Source organism: Hoplias malabaricus, chromosome Y, assembly GCF_029633855.1.
Source record: "Hoplias malabaricus isolate fHopMal1 chromosome Y, fHopMal1.hap1, whole genome shotgun sequence".
Taxonomy (NCBI): Eukaryota; Metazoa; Chordata; class Actinopteri; order Characiformes; family Erythrinidae; genus Hoplias; species Hoplias malabaricus.
In genome coordinates, this window is record NC_089820.1 from 7877966 (window position 1) to 7896343 (window position 18378).

Sequence of the window (18378 nt, forward strand, 5' to 3'; positions counted from 1 at the left end):
TAATGAAATAATGGCCTAGTCAAAAACCTGAAGAAATTATTTCTCTGGAAAAGATTCAATACATCACAGTTAATCCTATTTCCCCAGTTTAGCATGTGTTCACAGTCACGTTCAGCTCTAACTTACACTCATGTAACATTCCTTACAACAAAAGAAAAATAAGCCACACACACACTTTGATTGTTTAGTAAAGGTTTTTAGAATATTCAAATGTTTACAGGATTGACTGATAGTAGTTAAGTTTACATTTTACAGAATAAATGTTACTATACACTTGGATAAATTTACAATGAAAAACGTTTTCATTTCTATAATATTCTGCAGTTCATGTAGTGCTACCAAGTTGGAAACACATTTTTTTTCAAGTGCAGAGATCAACAAGTGTCCTGGATTTTTCACTTCAAAAAGGGAGAAAGACTTAATGACATCATTAAAATCAGAGCAGTGGCCTCATCACACAAGCTCCGACTACAGCCCAAAGCCCATGGCATCGGCTTGTAAAGAGCAGCATCGTCAACATGGCCGAACAAAATCACAACATCTGAGTATACGCAGCAACAGACAACAGTCTGGACACACACATGAAACTGGCTTGTTACTCAGTTACTCCTTCACATACTCCTTTTAACATTTGTCCATTTCTCATGTCATTCAATGTTTTTGTGTGAAATTGTGTACCGTAGATATTTCACACTGGTGTGAACCAGGCATCTCCATCTTGTTCACTTTCCAGTGAACTACACAAGTCCGATCAGTTTCATATGAAATGTTGGCGTGTGAAAATAGTGACAAATTTAAATAATTGTTTTTCCTTCTCCTGCATGAACCTCTCAGCTGTGTGTTAATGAATTCTTTGTGTAATAACTTTGTGCGGAGCTTTTTAGGCAGAGGTCTGGTTCTATTTACCATTGTCAAGTGCCAGTAAGCTTCTCTAGAACATTTCACACTGAACAAAACCTACTCTCAGTGACTGTTGCCTTTTCAGCCATTTATTTATACATTTTCTAAACTTGCGCTTCCAAACTTTTGACTGATGCTGGGTTGAGGTAAAAAGGGCAGATACCTTTAAAGCCAATAGGTTTAGAGCAATGTTTCACAAAACTCAACTTCAGGCACCTCTGCACTCTACAGTTTAATAACCTTTTAACTCATTAGCTGGTCATGTTCATTAGTTTAGCAATGAGGCTAATAGATAAGCCACAATGAAAGCTTATACTCCACAAGTTAGCAATAAGCTAACAGCTTACCTAAATTTATAAGCGTTGCTTCGGATGAGCTTCCTCTACTTATTTTCTCCAGTACTCAACTTTTAGTATCAACAGATACTAATTGGGTTATTAGTGATAGCTGGAAAAAATAAATGTGTTTTTTTGTCAAATTACCACATGAAGAAGTCTGTGCACTGCAAAGGTTTCCCCAAGTTAGGTTTGGGAACCATTCATGTGTAACAGTTCTCATTTGAATAACAGATGGTGATCTGGTGATTAAACTGGTAACTGTACAATATATACACACAGACAAAGGCCAGAAAAATTGGGTTAGCGTGCAGGGTAACTTCAGTACTGCAGCTACTGCGCACTGACCTGGGGAAATGTTGCATACTCTGGTGCTTCTGAGGGGAAAAATGTATTGCTCTTCACCCGGCCCTTTAAGATATATTTAAGTCTCATGAGATTTTTCTTTCTTTTCAAGGTTATGCAGCTATCGCATCTCACTGAGTTCCAGGAACCTTGTAAAGTAAATTAAGCTTGTGTGACCAGTTTTCTTTTTTAAAAGTACTGACAGTGCTGAAAGAGAGAGGACCCTTATCAATTCTCTTTTAAACACGCCCTCACCAGCTTTGCCTCAACAGTTCACACAAAGAAAAACAAGCTAACTAGCAAAACACTTCTCCCTTTCCTGGGTTTAGTTTGATGTGTTCTTATGAAACACACATTTAGAGTTTAACTGGAGGTTTTGGAGGGCACTTTTCAGACATGCTAACCTGCTACAGGCTAACAACAGACATTACTTATGAGTGAACACTACACTGAGCTCAATACACTAAAACTATTACAACATTTCATTAGCTGGAAAGTAAGTGTATATACATAATGTATATGAAAATTTGTGAACAACTGCTTTTCCTAGCTATAAATTTTGCTTTTGAACGATAGTTCACTTCTTTTATTGTTGTTGTTAGCTATGTAGCCTTTATCATGTTAACTATTAAGCTAGATAGCAGAGTACGTTTAAAGTTGTTTAAGAGATGGAGCAATCTGCAGCCTAATGCCAGCAAACAAAGTTGTTCAGATTTGAAATGTTAAGCATTTTGAAGTAGTTGGTTGCTATTGATTATAAAACAGCTCTGTTTACTGTTAAAAGGAAAATACTTAGGAATGCAGTCGATCCTGGCCAAGTTCTACTGCTAAAGTGAACACGTATATCCGTCCGGTCACTCACCCCTTGTAAGGTCTATTTTAAAACGCCCTTCACTTGAGTTAACAAAGTCATGAAACTGCCCTTAACATGGCTCCAGGATGCCTTCAAGGAGAACTATCAAAGCCAAGCTGGTGAAGGCATGTTAAAACAGGCATTGAAATGGGAAGAAAGCAAGCCCTCGTTTTCTAATTCAGTAACAGCCTTGTACGTTCACGGGTTTGACTCACACATTGACATCATGCTAGAGGAGACACGCTCCAGTTTCAGGCTTTAAGGCATGCCTCGTCCAGTCTTTACGCAAGGACGTCCATCAGAACAACTAAAAGAAACTGTCCAGTCCATTCACCCAAGACCAAGGAGGAGCCTCCAACATTTTGTCCAGTCTTTTCAGAATCCTCCTTTTAAAGAGAGTCTCTGAATAAGCTGTAGCTGGTCTGAAACTCGTATGGCTTGTTTCCAGTGTGACACTCTTTAGGAATAAGTAGGAGAGAATGGACAGTGTGGAGGTGATGTGGTTTACATTGATAATCAGGGCAGAGGTTTTTTAGACCAAAGGATTATCCTCAGATGGTGAAGCATAATTGATATGAAGCCTGCCTTCGTGGTTTCCATCTTTTCATCCCTCCATAATCTAGGAGACAGACAGGATGACATCATGGTTCATCTGATGCCGTTTGCTTTCATTAAATTGGAGAAGCTGGACAAGACAGATTGGGTCATTTCTGCTGCAGTCACAGGCTTGTTCGTGTCAAACTGCAAGATCACACTGATGCTGTGCACCACATAGCACAAACATTATATGTCCAAACGTTTGCAGGCAGCTTTTCTAGTGAATTTGCCATGGAATCGTCCCACACTGATGATCTCATGACAGAAAACAATAATATCCTCACAGCATTGTTCCAACATCTAGAGTAAAGCCTTCCCAGACGAGTCAAGAGGAACACAAGTATGATCAACATTCTTAACTTCAGAAGAAATATCAGGTGACAGGAGTCTACATACTTTTGGCCATATAGTGTAAAAAGCAATATGCTAAACATGACTCAACAAAATGCGAAATCAATGAAACGGAAAACAGAAAACACACTCAATGACGAACTACCCTCACTGCAAAAGTAAGAAAAATGAAAAACGAAAGAAAGAATAAATTGTTTAAGAAAATATTAATAAAAATGACAATTGCTTTCTTAGCATCCTTCAATATTTTTGAAAACCATCATTTTACTAATAATACTTAAGCAAGAAAATAATAATACATCAGCTACATGGATTCTTTTGCTTGTTTGACAGATTTGTTCTGGAAATATTTAGTGCCAAAATGACTGATTTTGTATATGTTTTTGTGTGTATAAAACACCATTTCATCAATTTCTTAGCAATAAAACCTATTATACAAGTTGTGGTGGATGAGCCAAACTAACTCCCAACAAGAATTCTTTTTCAGCGTTGTGCAAAACACATCCTGCTCCGCACTTTACTCGTCCTGTAGTGTTTAAGGGGAAATATTGGATGAAATATTAAAAATTTATTATTCTATCTATTTCCTGTGGGGGTCACCAGAGTTAGTGCTACTTCATCGTCTGCACATTTTTCCAAAGCTACGCAAAAAGTGTCTGTGAAGTTTCAGTAAGAAGCAAAGACTCTAGTTTCTAGAGAAGGCCAAGTTTTGGTCCGTGTCCAGTGGTTGCATGGCTTGTGTTGTGTGTGTATTGCTTTCTGTTGCAGAGCGTGAGAGAGCACAGCTCCGTGTTTAGGCCTGAGAAAGACTGGCATAGACTTTCAGCAGTTTTACATATTTTCCTCTCAACATGTGACAGTCCAGGAGTGTTAGCGATGAAGAGAAAAAGGGATAATAGGCTTTAGGAACTTCCTTTTTGACTGATCCATTTAGAAGAAGTGAGAAATATTACAGGCTTCTTCAGTCTCGGGTGTGAAGCTGAGAGAAATGCATACAGCTAAAAGTGTGTGTAACATTGTGGATGGATTGACTTCCCGCACAAACAGCTTCAGTTAAAGTCTCCTGGATGAAGTAGCTAAGGCCTGTAGAACTCCTTTGGCTTCAGATGCAGAGAAGATCCCTTCATTATCATTCAAGATTACAGAGAGACGTGGAACAGCAGGGAGTGTGTTTCTGTACGTGTCATGGACACACTCAGATATCGGACACAAAGTTGAGTATGAGTGTGAGTACGTGTTAGGAGAGCTCGAAGCCCGTGTTCATGCTGATGGCGTAGCGGAGCTTGTCTCGGAGGATGCTCTTCTTGCTGTAGTTGGGCAGTTTGAGCAGGTTGAAGCAGGTGGATGAAGTGGGCAGACGGCCCCCCGGCTCCTTCTTTCGAATTGTGAAGAAACCCCTCAGCACGCTGCCCAAAGTGTCCCCTGTGTCCTATACACACACAAATGTACATAAACACATAAACACACACGGATGTAATTACACTGTCAGGAAAAAAGAATGGTAGGGCCTAGGAAAACTTTGTCCACCATTGTACACTGGGCCTGAAGGCCTTCATTTGTTTTAAAAGGTACCTTACATTTTAAAAACATTTTTTTCATATTTTAAATGTTTTAAAATAGACAAATAAACAGAAGTTTGAGTTCAACGTTCATAAATATTGAACCTGAAAAACAGGACGACCCCGTGTTAATATTGTGAAGCACTGAATCGCACCTCTTGTGGAGTCTTTAATTAAATGTGTTGGAGTGAGTGTGTGAGTGAGTTACAAGCAAAATCCACAGGGCGCTCCATGTGTCAAAATGATAAAACTGTAATGGAATATAACATAATTGTTTTCCCTCGCCAACAGTATTAAAGACCATGAGGCTACTCCCACTGTGAGACTGTTCCTACTCGAAGGTTACAGGGTTTGAGACACATTTGAGCAACAAAAATTATTCTAATGTTTAAACTTGCTACAACGTTTCTCAGCTTTATTCTCTACCAATCAAATTAATGCAACAGGCCTTCAGAAATCACATTATTACTGGAGAGGCATTGCTAACATAGCATTACTTTCATGTATCTGCCTTAAATGGGTGTGTGTTTGTGTTGCTCTGACCTGGTCATCGGAGACCTCCACACAGCGGATGGAGAAGGGGGGTTTGAGGTATGCAAAGCCCAGCAGAGGAGGTCTGGAACAGCTGGTGACAAACTGTAACACCACCATCACAGCAACAGCATCAACAACAAATAATACATTTACATTATAAACAGACTAAAGACTAAACATAGACAGGTTTAGTTCTGTTGATCTCTGCTTCACACTTTCACAGGATCATTGTAATAACAGTTTGATGGCATTCAGCCATTAGAGCATTAATGAGGTCAGATACAGACATGTAAAAGTCAGTTCTGGATCAAAAATACCTCTGCAACTGACCTCTAACAAAACTGATCTCTGAAGTAAATTCAATTAATTCAGAGAAAAGTTCCAGTGTTCCCCGGCACAATGCTTCTATGGAGATTATACAGACTGTGGATATGTGACAGCAAATGTGCAATTATTATGTAACTGAATTCACTCATCTGGCTACAAGTGTTAGTCATAGAGACTAATTGTAAATAATCAAGCAATAAGCAACTCATAAGAAAATTAAAAAGGTACTGAAATAGTTTGAAACATCACTGGGCATTCTACATATAACGTTTAGTGTGTGCAGCAGCGCATTACTGTACCTTGAGGAACATGGCTCTCTCTTCAGGAGTGAAGTCACTGGACAGAATGTCCCAAAGCCAGATGATCACCCTGTGGCTGCTGTGGAAACCTCCATAATACACAGTGTGCTTCCTAGTGGGAGAGAGAGAGAAAATAAACCATCTACAGCCACACCAGCGCTTTATTATAGAAAGTCATAGGACAGCCTTGTAATGCAGAACTGAATACAGCATTAGTGACATACAGTGCTGAAACATTGGGTGAGAGAACAAGAACAATCATCATTTTATAGTGTAAAAAGGTGATTATATCGTGTAAAATGAGTAAAGGTCTTCAAAGCTCAGAGTCAAAATAAACTGAACCACAAACAATATAAAGCTGTATACAATATAAGCTGTTATTACTTTAACTGAGAGTGTGTTGTTGCTGTGCTACTTTGGAGCTTTATTTTTATATTTTACAAATGATCCAAATGAATGATCCAAATTATAAGAAAATAGAGGTGCAAACATCACAGTCTTGATAGATGCTAGATGTCCTAAGAAGTTCCACTCAGGTTCTTTTTTGGGAAGGTATTTCACTGCAGTCATTATTTTACCAAAGTATAAACACTTGATTCTATACCCACCTCTTGTAATCTCCAGCTTAAATCAGTGACAACAGTTTGATATCAATTAGTTTCTATTAATGTCTGATATGATTTGAATACCCATCATTTCATATTAATTCTGGACATACTTGAGGTCATCCAGGTCGATCTCTGCGTTGTCCCCAGAGATGAGTCTCTGCACCTCGGGCGTGGAGAACATGTGCAGCCACTCAGGGTTAATGATGCTTCGGAAGCCCCGGATAAATGCTCCGGTCTGGTCCTTTATCTGTGTGTGCATCCGGAAATGAGCCATCAGGTGGATGTAGCTGATCCTTCAGAAACGGAAAGAAAAGAACTCAATCAAACTTAAAGCAGCAAATTGAGAAAAATGTTAGATTCCCTTTTACTTTTCAGTTTTTTAACTAAACATCCATATTTTGTAATGCAAAGAGTCCATTATAATTTTACTAGCTGTATGAATGAAAAAAAATATCTGAAACATTAACATGGCTTTCAGTTTGACAGGTTTAGGCCTCTCCTCAGTCAGAGATAGGAGCTAGGTTTAGTACGAGTAGAAAAACTGAGAATTCATGACAAAATTAGCTGATGATTAAACTGTGACTTTTCTAAAGAGGCATTAAAGCATTGATCCCTCTGAACAACGAAGACTAGCTTCTAAAAAGGGAACTCTGTATTCAGAACAATAAACAATGAAAATCTCTTGCTTTCTCTTTCTCTCTTTTGAGGATGGCTGACTCTCACCACTCAGTGTGATGCTAATCAATGTGTTAGCTAAGATAATATAATTGGGCAGGTAGTGTTTACATCTCAAATTGGGGAGAAATAAAATAAAACCCCTCTGGGCTCCGCATTAACATCAGATACTAAACTCAGAGTATAAAAGGACTCACTTGTTTTCATTAGTGACAGGCATAGTCTTCCCACCTGGAATCAGCTCATGACACACTAACTATGGAGAGAGAGAGAGAGAGAGAGAGAGAGAGAGAGAGAAATCACAGTGTGAGACACACAGGCTTCATGTGTGTCATGAGTTTGGAGAAAATGGAGCCGATATTGTTTACCTGTCCCATGACATCCTCATCATACGACAAGGTCAGCCCCAAATCACTCACATCCCCATCGTAGCGCTGGAAATCAATAGCACACATAGACACACAAATTAACTTCTCTTGTGTAGATCAGGAGAGTATATAATGAGATCATGTAGAATTTATGTGAAACTATAGCACACACTCAAACATAAAGAAAAAACTAAAACAAAAAGGGAGCTACCACAAAACAGGAGGGGATTACTTGTCAGAACAGACAGAGGTTTAATTTGTATTCAAGTGTGTCAAGCTTGATTCACACACCAAGGTTATAGGTGCATAAGGTAATTCAACAGCGCCCTCTATCTGTTTCCATCAATATTAGGCAACAATGCAGAGAGTGGACAGTGTGTGGAAGTATATACATACACATATATATATGTGTATATATATGTGTGATTATTTCTTAATTTAACCTTTTTTAAATGTAGGTTTGTGCCAGTAATATATATAAGTTTCAATTAATAATGAGTTTATTCAAATAAATGTAAACATAAATGAGAATGGTTAACCAGACAGGGATATTAGCTGGTCGTGGCCTACATTTTTCTTTCAATGCAGAATCTTATGTAGTCCACCAAAAGGCTTAATTCCTGTCTGAGAGACTGGCCCATTGTGTTGTGCTTCCTGAATAGACACAACTGAAGGTCATCCTCTGACCTTTATGGACGTGAGATTCTTGTAAAACTCGGAGTCGAGGGACGGCAGCTCGTCGATGGAGCTGTAGAAGGAGCTGTGGTGGTGTCCCAGGACCTGGCTGAGGAAAAAGGAGGCGAAGGGAACGTCCACCACTATACCCTCGTACAGGGCCTTCCCCAGCATCTTCCCCACAAACTCAAACAGCTGCAGGTGGTTCTCGTGGATGTTAGAGGTGGGCGAGGGATAGAGTCGCTCGTTTCCACTGGTTGTCTGCAAGAAGAGAAAGCTACAGATCATTACAAAAGTGCTACACATATTTACCCAATTCAAAAGTGCTTTTATTGACATCAAATAAATGCCAGATTCAAACACATCAGAATAGAGAACTGAGAGTAGTAAACTGAGAGTAAATAAAACAACAGCGTACATAAATGATTAAATCATTAAAAATCAACTCCCCAGTTATAACAATATCAAACAAATAAATATATATTTTCTTTAGTTAATCAAAGCAGGGTATATTTTTGTAATTACTCAAATGTAAAAAAGATGTTTTCATTATGTTTTTGTGTGAATGCACGAATAGAAATGAATCCTAAGCAAAGATAAATAAACACCTTGAACAGGTTGAGCGCTGGGTTGAAGACTTTCTTAATGATCTCCTCTAGAAACTCCTTAAAAACTCCGTCCTGATCAATCCCAGCCTCGTCCACTCCCAGATCATTTACAAACTTCACACGGATCACACCCTTAATGGAGTTCACAGGTAGCCTACGCAACTGGTCATAACCATCCTGGAGAGAGAAAAGAAAACATATAAAAATGAAACATATTTACATGTAAAAATACTTTATAGTGCAGAATCCTGACATTTATACTTTAATGAAGGCCAAAAAAATATTTGTATAGCAATAGCACCCTCTTGTGGTGAATCTTTACTCTGCTAAATAAGAGTGAGTGAGTTACAGTATTAAACTGACCTCCAGCATGCGTGAGCGGCGGATAGTTATGTGAGTAACATGTGGGGAGGCAGAGCTTGTTTCCACCAAGCCCAGTGTCTCCTTCTCCTTTGTAACAATGTTCCGGAACAGCAGCACCCTCTGATTGGAGATAAATACAACCACATGTACCATTTTTCAAAAGAAATTTAGCTTAGCCCAGAAAGATACAAAACATCAAAGAATTTTAAATTAATTCAATTAATTTTAAATGAAATACTGTATGAAGGCTGTATGATGTATCTAGTGTGTGACTGACGTTTTTGTGAGGGATGACATGGGGGATATACTGCAGCAGAAGCTGGGCTCTCTTTTTTCCTTTCTCTAGCTCCTGGAACAGCAGACTGGGCTTCAGGTCCCTAAGTCAAACACAGGAAAAAGTACATACTTTACTAAACATAAATTCTATATAAAAATAAGTTGTTAGTTTTTTAAAGGCATATATATTTTTAATGAATTTTAACAGCAGTGGTCAGGAACTATCACCAAATTGTGTTTCACGAGTTTGAAGGTATTTCCTACATTAATTGAAACTGAGGGCTTCTTTTAAGGGCCCATAGCCTGCTCTAAGTTAACATCTAACAAGAGATTAACAGAATAAGATCCAGAGTCATTTTTAGAGTGTATGGTAATTTTCTGCTATTCATAATGCACAGTGTCTATAGAGGGGTTGTTACTGACTTGCGAAGCCAGTGTTCGTCAGGGGTGAACCTCCGGCGGCAGTCTCTCTCATAAAGCACCATCAGCCAGCCGTGTACACTGTGGAACAGATCCAGCTTCTCCCCCTTTGCATTCTCTATATCAAACATACAATAAACACAAAGTAAATGTTTTTGAACAGATTAAATTTGTCTGTTTTTAAACATCTCCTCAAAACTATTTGACCTCTTGTAAAACATTAGCTAGCATGACAACAGAAATCATATCACTGTCTACAACAAAACAGTTTCCTTAGTGAGCCGTATTCAAGTGCAGGACTCAGTAAACATACCCAGAATGCCATCCCAGATCATTTTATACACAAATGTGTTGAGGAAGGAGGAGATGGTGATGAGTTCCTCCATTTTAAAAGAAATCTGCTCCTCATAAACCTCAATATCATCCAGAATTCTGTGAGGAAACACAAACAGGACAGGATTTGCTGTCGGTACATGAATCAAGGCACACATTTTAAAAAGGGTTCACATATATTCATTCAGTCATTTTCTGTAACCACTTTTTTATGGTTGTAAAAAATAAGTGCACAAAAAGAGGCAGAGAGAGAGAGAGTGTGTGTGTGTGTGTGTATATATATTTATATGTGACACTAACGTTATGAGGTGCCTGGAGCAGTCACAGAACAGCATGAGCATGGCCAGCAGCTGCTTGGATTCGTCCGTGTCATTATTTAGACATTCCAAGAAGAGTTTGAGCCCCCCTTGAGGACCAAGCTCACAGATAAAGGCCCACAGCTTTGGTAGAAGATCATCCAGATATGTCAAACCTTTGCAAAACACACACACAAATATACTTTAACAGTGAGACAGTTACAGAGGCTAGAGAATAATGCTGCTTCCCTTTAATTAGTATCACTTAAATAGATAATATGACAAACATATGTTCGTTTGTGTGTGTGTATGTGTGTGTTACCTGTAAGGATCTGCAGGCGAATCTGTGTGAGTGTTGTGAGGGCTGTTTGATACAGTACACACACACTGCACACTTTCTGCACCTCCGCAGAGTCCACTCTCCTCCCCCCCACTGGCTTCAGGATGTTCCGCACTGACGCTGACTTCTGGAACGCACGCTTAAACAGATCTACAGCAGAAGAGAGAGAAAGAGAGGAGAATATAAGAGTCGGTATCCTACATCTTACTGTGGCTTTACTGAACAAAAATCACCCTCAACTAATTTTACACAATCATTCTCTAACAGCTATTTACAGAATTAAACAGACTGTTTTTGTTACTGTGTTGTGCCTAAAATAATCAGTCCTGACTAAAACACTCCTTATACCTTAGTGTGAAGGGGTGGGTATAAACTACTGTAGACTAAAGAGATGTAAATGTGTGAAAGACGTGGCTTGTGAATTCTCTAAAAAAGCCCATTAGAAAACTCACTGGGCTGAACTTCTCTTGTAGAATAATTTTTCTACTCACTTTTAACAGGCAGGTTGTTCTGTAGTGTGTTTGCTTGAGGAGAAGGAGAAGGCATGGGTTCCTGGACTTCAAGTTTTTTGCTGAGGACGTCACAGAAGAGTGTACAGATCACAGGAACTCCCCATAAACACTGTAGCTGCTTTGTCACCAGCGGCATGGACTCGTTCAGCCTGGGTCACAGACATATGGGTTATTACTGAAAGGTTATTACTGCATTCAACCTGTCATCTGCACATTTATAAATGTACAACGAGAGAGAAGGAGGGGGACACAGAGAGATATGCTATGCTGACACTATGACTAACCTATTGGGTTCCATTTCTGCTTTCAGCCATTGCACTGATATTAATTATGTTTATGTCAGTTTCATTGCGCTGGCATGGGTGTTAAAATGCCCCCAGTGTTGGCCAGTGGACTAGTAGAACGGATTAATATCCTTCATTTTAGAAGAAAGTTTGTCAAAACCTATAATAATCCATGGGTACCACTTTAAAATAAGACTACACTACAAACCTGTTTATTACATTGTTATTAATTAGGTTGTAAACACTCATTTATATGTTGTAAACACTCATTTATATGTTGTAAACACTCATTTATATAAAAAAAGTCATTCATATTAATTTTAACACATAGGTAAAACTTAAAGTGTCAGAGAACTTAAAGAAAATATCTCGGTAAAGAATAAGCACAGACCTGAGAATGTGAACGCTGTTGGTAGTTAACTCCTAAAATACTTAAACCTATTTACAAATATGTGATGAAGCCAACAGGGTTAATGTCAACTGAGGGAGAAGACAACGTAAGGTCGGTATCTGGCAAGATCTGAAGTTTAACAGTGTCGATGGATGTGGGTTCAATCTTTGGCAAATAACAGATGCCTGTTGCCCTCTCTATCTCTTTATTATTATTATTAATTACTATCAATGTATTAACAACATAATTAATAACTATTAATAAACAGATTTAAACCATTAATAAATCTGTAAGTGTAGTCTTATTCTAAATTGGTACCAAACCATGTACGACAAGCACCACGCATCATCAATTTTAAATGTACACAGGGGAGAAACCCAGAACCATTAAATAAATAGAGCTCTAGAATGTTTGGTGTAAATATGATGTACCCATAGTCCACAGTCTGAGAGAACCAGCCCAGCACCGGGTGCCAGTGTGTGAGGTTGGACTTCTTCTGAGAGACGTATCTCTGACAGTACGACAACATCTCCGTCAGATCCTTCACAAAGTGACCAGCCTCCTGCTCCAGCACCTTTACATTCACATAGCCCAGCTGTATCAGGTTACCTGCAAACACACAGACACACACAGCATAGATTTAAAGCTTTAAATTATTAACAAATAAAAACAGTCCCACCTACTGATGATAACAATAAAGGTCTGTAAAAGGTTACATACAAACTCTGTGTTCAGTTCTAGATATTCAAAACTACACACACAAACAAACAGTGAGTCTTACCAAGTAAGCAGAGTGTGTGGCTTCCCTCCAGACACACACAAATGTCCAAACACTGCTCCTCACGACTGAGGAACAAGATGAACTTACGCATGAGATCATGAATCTGGATAGTGATCATACACTGCATTTAAGACACACACACACACACACACACAAAATCAGTTTCTTTAAATGAGTGACAGAATGGATACAGTGGAGTGTGCAAGAGTGTGTTCTTACATCTGGAGTAAGTGTGTTGAGGTGGGAGATGACAGCAGGGACAGACATGATGTGGATCAGGAAAGACCTCAGCAGATTATCGGAGAAATGAGCTGCTATAACTGGCCTAAAACAAACACCAAACACACACATATCCAATGAAGTACATACTATATATAAAATAAACGTGCTGTCTAAATAAAACTCCATCCATCTCTTAATACAGTGAAAAAATATCAGCTGCCATTTATATTTTGAAAGTGTCGTTTCCATGGTAACTAACCTGAGGGAGAGAGTGAAAATGGCGGTAAGTGTGCCTTTGGACAGCGAGGGCCTTGACCGGGCCAGACCATTGGTCAATAAAATCTACATCCAGAACAGAGAGGAGGAAATACAGTAGTAAACAGTAGACAAATGAAAAATAAAACAGCTCACACTAATGCAGTAAAGGCTGTCAATCACAATTTCTTAATTACATTTCCTTGAACCTATTTACTTAAGAAAATATTAACAAAAAACATATTTAAATTTAATAGAAAAACAAATAAATGAAATGAAGAAGAACTTATAAATCTTCAGTGAATATTTGCAAATCAGATTGAAGATATGTCTTTTAAATCCTATATTATACTTAATTAAATAATTTTTTTCTGAGGTCCACTTTGAATGTGTGTGTGTATTTATGGACCAAACAAAACAGCCATAACGTTTTAATAGGAGCTCTCCCTCCAGCCTTACTGTGACTTTAAGGCTTACATTAGTAAATTATCTTTATTCTAACATAGCAGTCCCAGCTGAGACATTTTATATACATTTCGTATCTGCACTTTCATTTTACGCAAAATTTAAATTTTTAACATCTTTGTGAAAGGGTCTTTGTCTTTTTCCAGATGAGGAAATCTTTAAATGCTCTTCATGATTAGTTTTTGTTCCGTTTGGTCCTGTTTTTTGTCCTTTTATTTAGTATTTTATTTTTCTCTCAGTAATAACAATATAACTGATTGTGAAAGCCCACATACAGCAACACAAAGCACATTTAAGTCAATATATTTAAAATATCCGTGCCTGTAAAACAGAGTAGAACCCCTTCTGGTTAAGGTGGCCCATGATGTTCTCACAGATTCTGTTTAACGCAGGTTTCAGAGCTTCTCCTGGAAGATAAACCCATAAAAACATCATATTACAACACAAGCTGTTTTCATGATGTGCATCCCATGTCATGTTTTAAAATGGTGACTAAACACTATGAATATTATGATTATTATTCAACATTTCCCACACAGTACTGCATTTACACTTATTTAACAGGATTAACACATTATCTGTATGTTTTAACCAAAGTAGTGACGAGCTCTAACAAAACATCAGAGATTCACGAGCCTGATTTTTAGATCATTCACTCACAAAATAATTTATTTAACGAATCCCAGATATATTTGTCTTATTATATTTACCAAATATATTAATCAAATTATATGTTGGAGTCAGAGAAAACATGGGTAATGTTCTGCTATTCGATGACACCAGCACTAACCTTTCCCTCTTATAATTTTCCATGTCGATGTATCTGTGAAGGTGATGAGCATCGTCAGGTAGAGGGTCACCAGTTTGTTTTCCTGCAGAATGTCCGGCTTCAAATAGAAAAAATATATATCTGATCTACCAGACTCCGAATAACTTGTCATAATGTGGTCGAACTCTTAGAAAGCAGTTGTATTTCATGCAGCACAACATTTACAAAGAGAAAATACCTTCAGCTTCTTCAGGAACTCACAGGAGACCCAGAGTACATCCTTGATCTGTTTGAGCCAGGGGATGGTGAGGTCTTTAGAAAGAGCCAGAGAAACATACCACACCTAGAAGAGCAGACACACAATCAAATAAACAGCAGTCATTTAGAAATGGAGCTGATGCAACCATGTTTTATATGAAATACTCACTTTAGGCTCATTTTCAACTTCCATGCTGCTCAGAATAGTTCGACAGAGCTTCTCAAACCTCTGCAGCAGAAAACAAATACTTTCTTTAACTTTGGAACAGAACGTGAGGCATCAGTACAGAACAATACTTGTGTCTCCATGTTTGTCATTCATCATTGATTAATGTAAAAACAGTTTAAACGGTGTCAAAACGTCATGACAATCATCACCACAGAAAAGGTCAAACATTTTTAAGTTAAAACCTAGTAAAATTAACTCATTATTAAAAAGAATTCATGTTCTGTCCTTCTGTTGTAATGTTGCTTTTTTTGGGAGAAATCAATTCATATTCCGAACACTATCTGAACAATGATCAGAGTGTGGATCTATAAACAGTGCATGTTTCAAACAATAAAAAGATCAAATTCCATCAAAAGATCTGATGACACCTACCAATTTATCATCTTTACTGAATATGAATAATAATTTTCTTGCGATTTTAAAGATGGACAGTGCATTTCGTTTTGTGGTCCCTGCTTCAGTCGTCGCAAAAAAGTCATCAACCTCTTTTCTGAAATGTTGAGAACACAGAATATTAGTAAAGACTTTAAAACAGTTCAATAACACACAAGGAACAAACACTTTCATCTATAAATATGAACATAACACAGATAAACTGTCTGGCTGAGAGACAAACATTTGTTCAATTTTAAATGAGTTAAAACTTCCACTGTACTGATGGCATACGGTGTCATTAATATAACTAAAATAAATGATAACACAAATGCATACAGTGTCTTTGAGGCAAAGCACTGAATAACACCCATACATGTGTTCCTACCAGCTTGTAAAGAATTTGGGGCTAGCTGTGAGTGAAGATGTATGTTACAAGCCAGTCCTATAAGGTGTTTTGCTTTTATATCAATAATAAAAAACAGACTTGACCACTGTGATACCAAGCTCCATTTGGGGTACAATGAAGCAAGGAAACTGCATTTGGCCAACAATTGTTCAGAATATTTTTCCCCAAGTTTCTAAAATGTTCTACTGTAGATTAGAAACAAGCATTAGTTGAAGGGAGAAATTCAGATTTGGAATGAAATTAATAGAACACCTGATTTCTCTCTGCAGTCTACAGCGGCAGAGGAACCTGCGGATCAGAGCCTGGATCTGAGTGGCTGCTCGCTCTTTCTCCTTTTGTCCCTTCCTCTCCTCCCGCGCCAGTCGAGCTTTGTCCAGAAACTGAGATTTGGACGTCTGCGTGGCACTGAACATCTTTCACTCTGGACAGTGGCTCCACGGGTCAAAGATCAGCTGCTTATTTCAAATATCAGAAGTGTTTAAATGGAATACACATATAATATACACAATATACACCTGTGCACTCAGGGTTCCGTTTATAAACATATCTAAACTGCAGGGATTTGCAATGACACTGTGATCTTATTACTGCACTGAATTACTGATTGTAAAAGACTTCAGATCTTAAATGCACATAAACAAAAGGATTCACCCATTCACGTGTTTGGTGTTTTCATCTTTGTAATATTATCCACTACAGCTAGTTCATGATAAAATGTTCTGACCCTTGTCTCACCTTCTAGAGGTAAATCTATGGCTTCTATTTTTCTGAAGCTCATAAGAGCAGCTACCGAAAGTCCACTTCTTCACAGACAGAGGCCTTCCAGTCCATCAGCGTCAACACAGACAAACAGAACCTGAAGCAAACTTCTTTTTCCAAACCCACTGGATCAGTGTTAATTCTGCTTGAAACAAAAAAATATTACAGAGCATTGTTTGTGAAATTAATCATATATTTTAAAAATTACAAATAAAATTAAGAATAGAAATAATGTATGGCCACAACTAACTAAAGTGATGGAATTAGATAAATAGGTTGTGATGGTTGAGGCTTGACAGTGAGATCACTGATAGTGAAGTTGAGGCCTAAATGTGGGAATTAACTAATGTAGCTTTGAGAGTTAGACCTGACTTTAGGTGTTAGAGCAACATGCCTAAGTCATAGTGAAGTCATAGGGAATTTTTATAGCAATTCCCAAACCTTGCTAAGTTTGGGCATTACTTACTTATGTCATACACATGCCCAAGTCATTTGTGGCCACTAATTGTTTTATTTCTATTTTATAAGAAGAGATGTGAACAGTGGAGATCAGTAAAACATTGTAAATTTCAGAGGAAAAAAATTAACCTAAAATTAAAGTATAAAAACAACATACAATTTTACAATATCACTCAATAGGTGTGTGAAACATTTTTAAATATTTAAAAACATACATGAAGAAACATCTAAAAATATATCTCTGTTACTAAAAAATACAGATTTAGAACTAATTTCCAGGAAAATTAAATTAGTCCAAACTTCTTTCTCCACCCACCCCTCCACCACTTGCATGCATCTCAAAAGCCCCATCCCCCATTCGGGCAGGATTGTTTTTTAGATTTATGACATCAGAAACCATGGCTCTCTGAAGTCTCCTGTTTAAGACTCGTGTTTAGAGCACTGCAGCGTCAAAACAGAATTCCTCAGCCATGACACGCACTGCTCATTTCAATCATGAACTCTTCTAGCGTCTAAACATCAACAACTGGATAATTGTAACGTGATAAAACCATGAATTTCATGCTCATTAAATTCTCAGTCACAAATTCTAATTAAACCGCTGTATTTACGCAGACAGCAACTCGGATAATAATGCATAAGAGTGAATTAAAGAAGTAGAGTTTATATCTCATTCATACTGGCACAGGTTGAACACTCGGCTGAACACAACACTTTTATGATGATATTTTCGTTCTTTTAACGAAGTAACAACCGCTTCTATGAAGAAGAAAAAACACAGCGCCTTGCTGCATTTAGACTGCACTCATTCCCGGGTTGTACACAACTCCGAATAAACAGTAAACAAGTAAACAACCTGGCTAGCACATTAGCAGGAGAAGCTAACGATTTTAAACGCTTTCAGTAGGACAAAACACGGCTGTCATGCATCGAAAACATTAGCGTGTATGAGCTGTGGTAAGAACAAAGTGTGATTTATGAAATAAAGTCGTAGAAGCGCGTTTAAAGGCTTCTTTTTCAACAAAACACAGAAGAGTGTCTTTAAAAACACTGCTACCTGTAATCCTGCGCGGGTGCAGCACCAGACCTCACCGAAAGGGAACACCAGACCGCAAAATAAACGTTCCCACTGTGATCATAATGCAGGGTTT

At 38.0% G+C, this 18378-nt stretch overlaps 1 protein-coding gene across 2 annotated transcripts; it reads right to left on the bottom strand.

Moving 5' to 3' along the window:
• Nucleotides 1-224: 224 nt before the first annotated feature.
• Nucleotides 225-16906, bottom strand: LOC136679321 (ubiquitin-protein ligase E3B-like). 2 transcript variants are annotated; one of them, XM_066657770.1, is made up of 26 exons: nucleotides 16745-16906; nucleotides 16262-16461; nucleotides 15601-15718; nucleotides 15169-15228; nucleotides 14980-15084; nucleotides 14763-14859; nucleotides 14294-14379; nucleotides 13512-13594; nucleotides 13250-13355; nucleotides 13031-13151; nucleotides 12681-12858; nucleotides 11554-11723; nucleotides 11045-11212; nucleotides 10727-10898; nucleotides 10407-10525; nucleotides 10097-10211; nucleotides 9675-9774; nucleotides 9398-9517; nucleotides 9035-9211; nucleotides 8439-8687; nucleotides 7752-7817; nucleotides 7581-7639; nucleotides 6819-7001; nucleotides 6101-6212; nucleotides 5484-5576; nucleotides 225-4810 (listed from the first exon to the last, which is right to left on the bottom strand). In XM_066657770.1, exons 2-26 carry the CDS (start codon nucleotides 16420-16422, stop codon nucleotides 4619-4621), a joined length of 3210 nt encoding a protein of 1069 aa, XP_066513867.1. In that variant the 5' UTR covers nucleotides 16423-16461; nucleotides 16745-16906; the 3' UTR covers nucleotides 225-4618. The 2 variants fall into 2 exon arrangements, with proteins under 2 accessions (XP_066513867.1, XP_066513868.1); XM_066657771.1 differs by lacking the exons at nucleotides 225-4810; nucleotides 5484-5576; nucleotides 6101-6212 and having other exon boundaries at nucleotides 6874-7001; nucleotides 7581-7635.
• Nucleotides 16907-18378: the final 1472 nt, after the last annotated feature.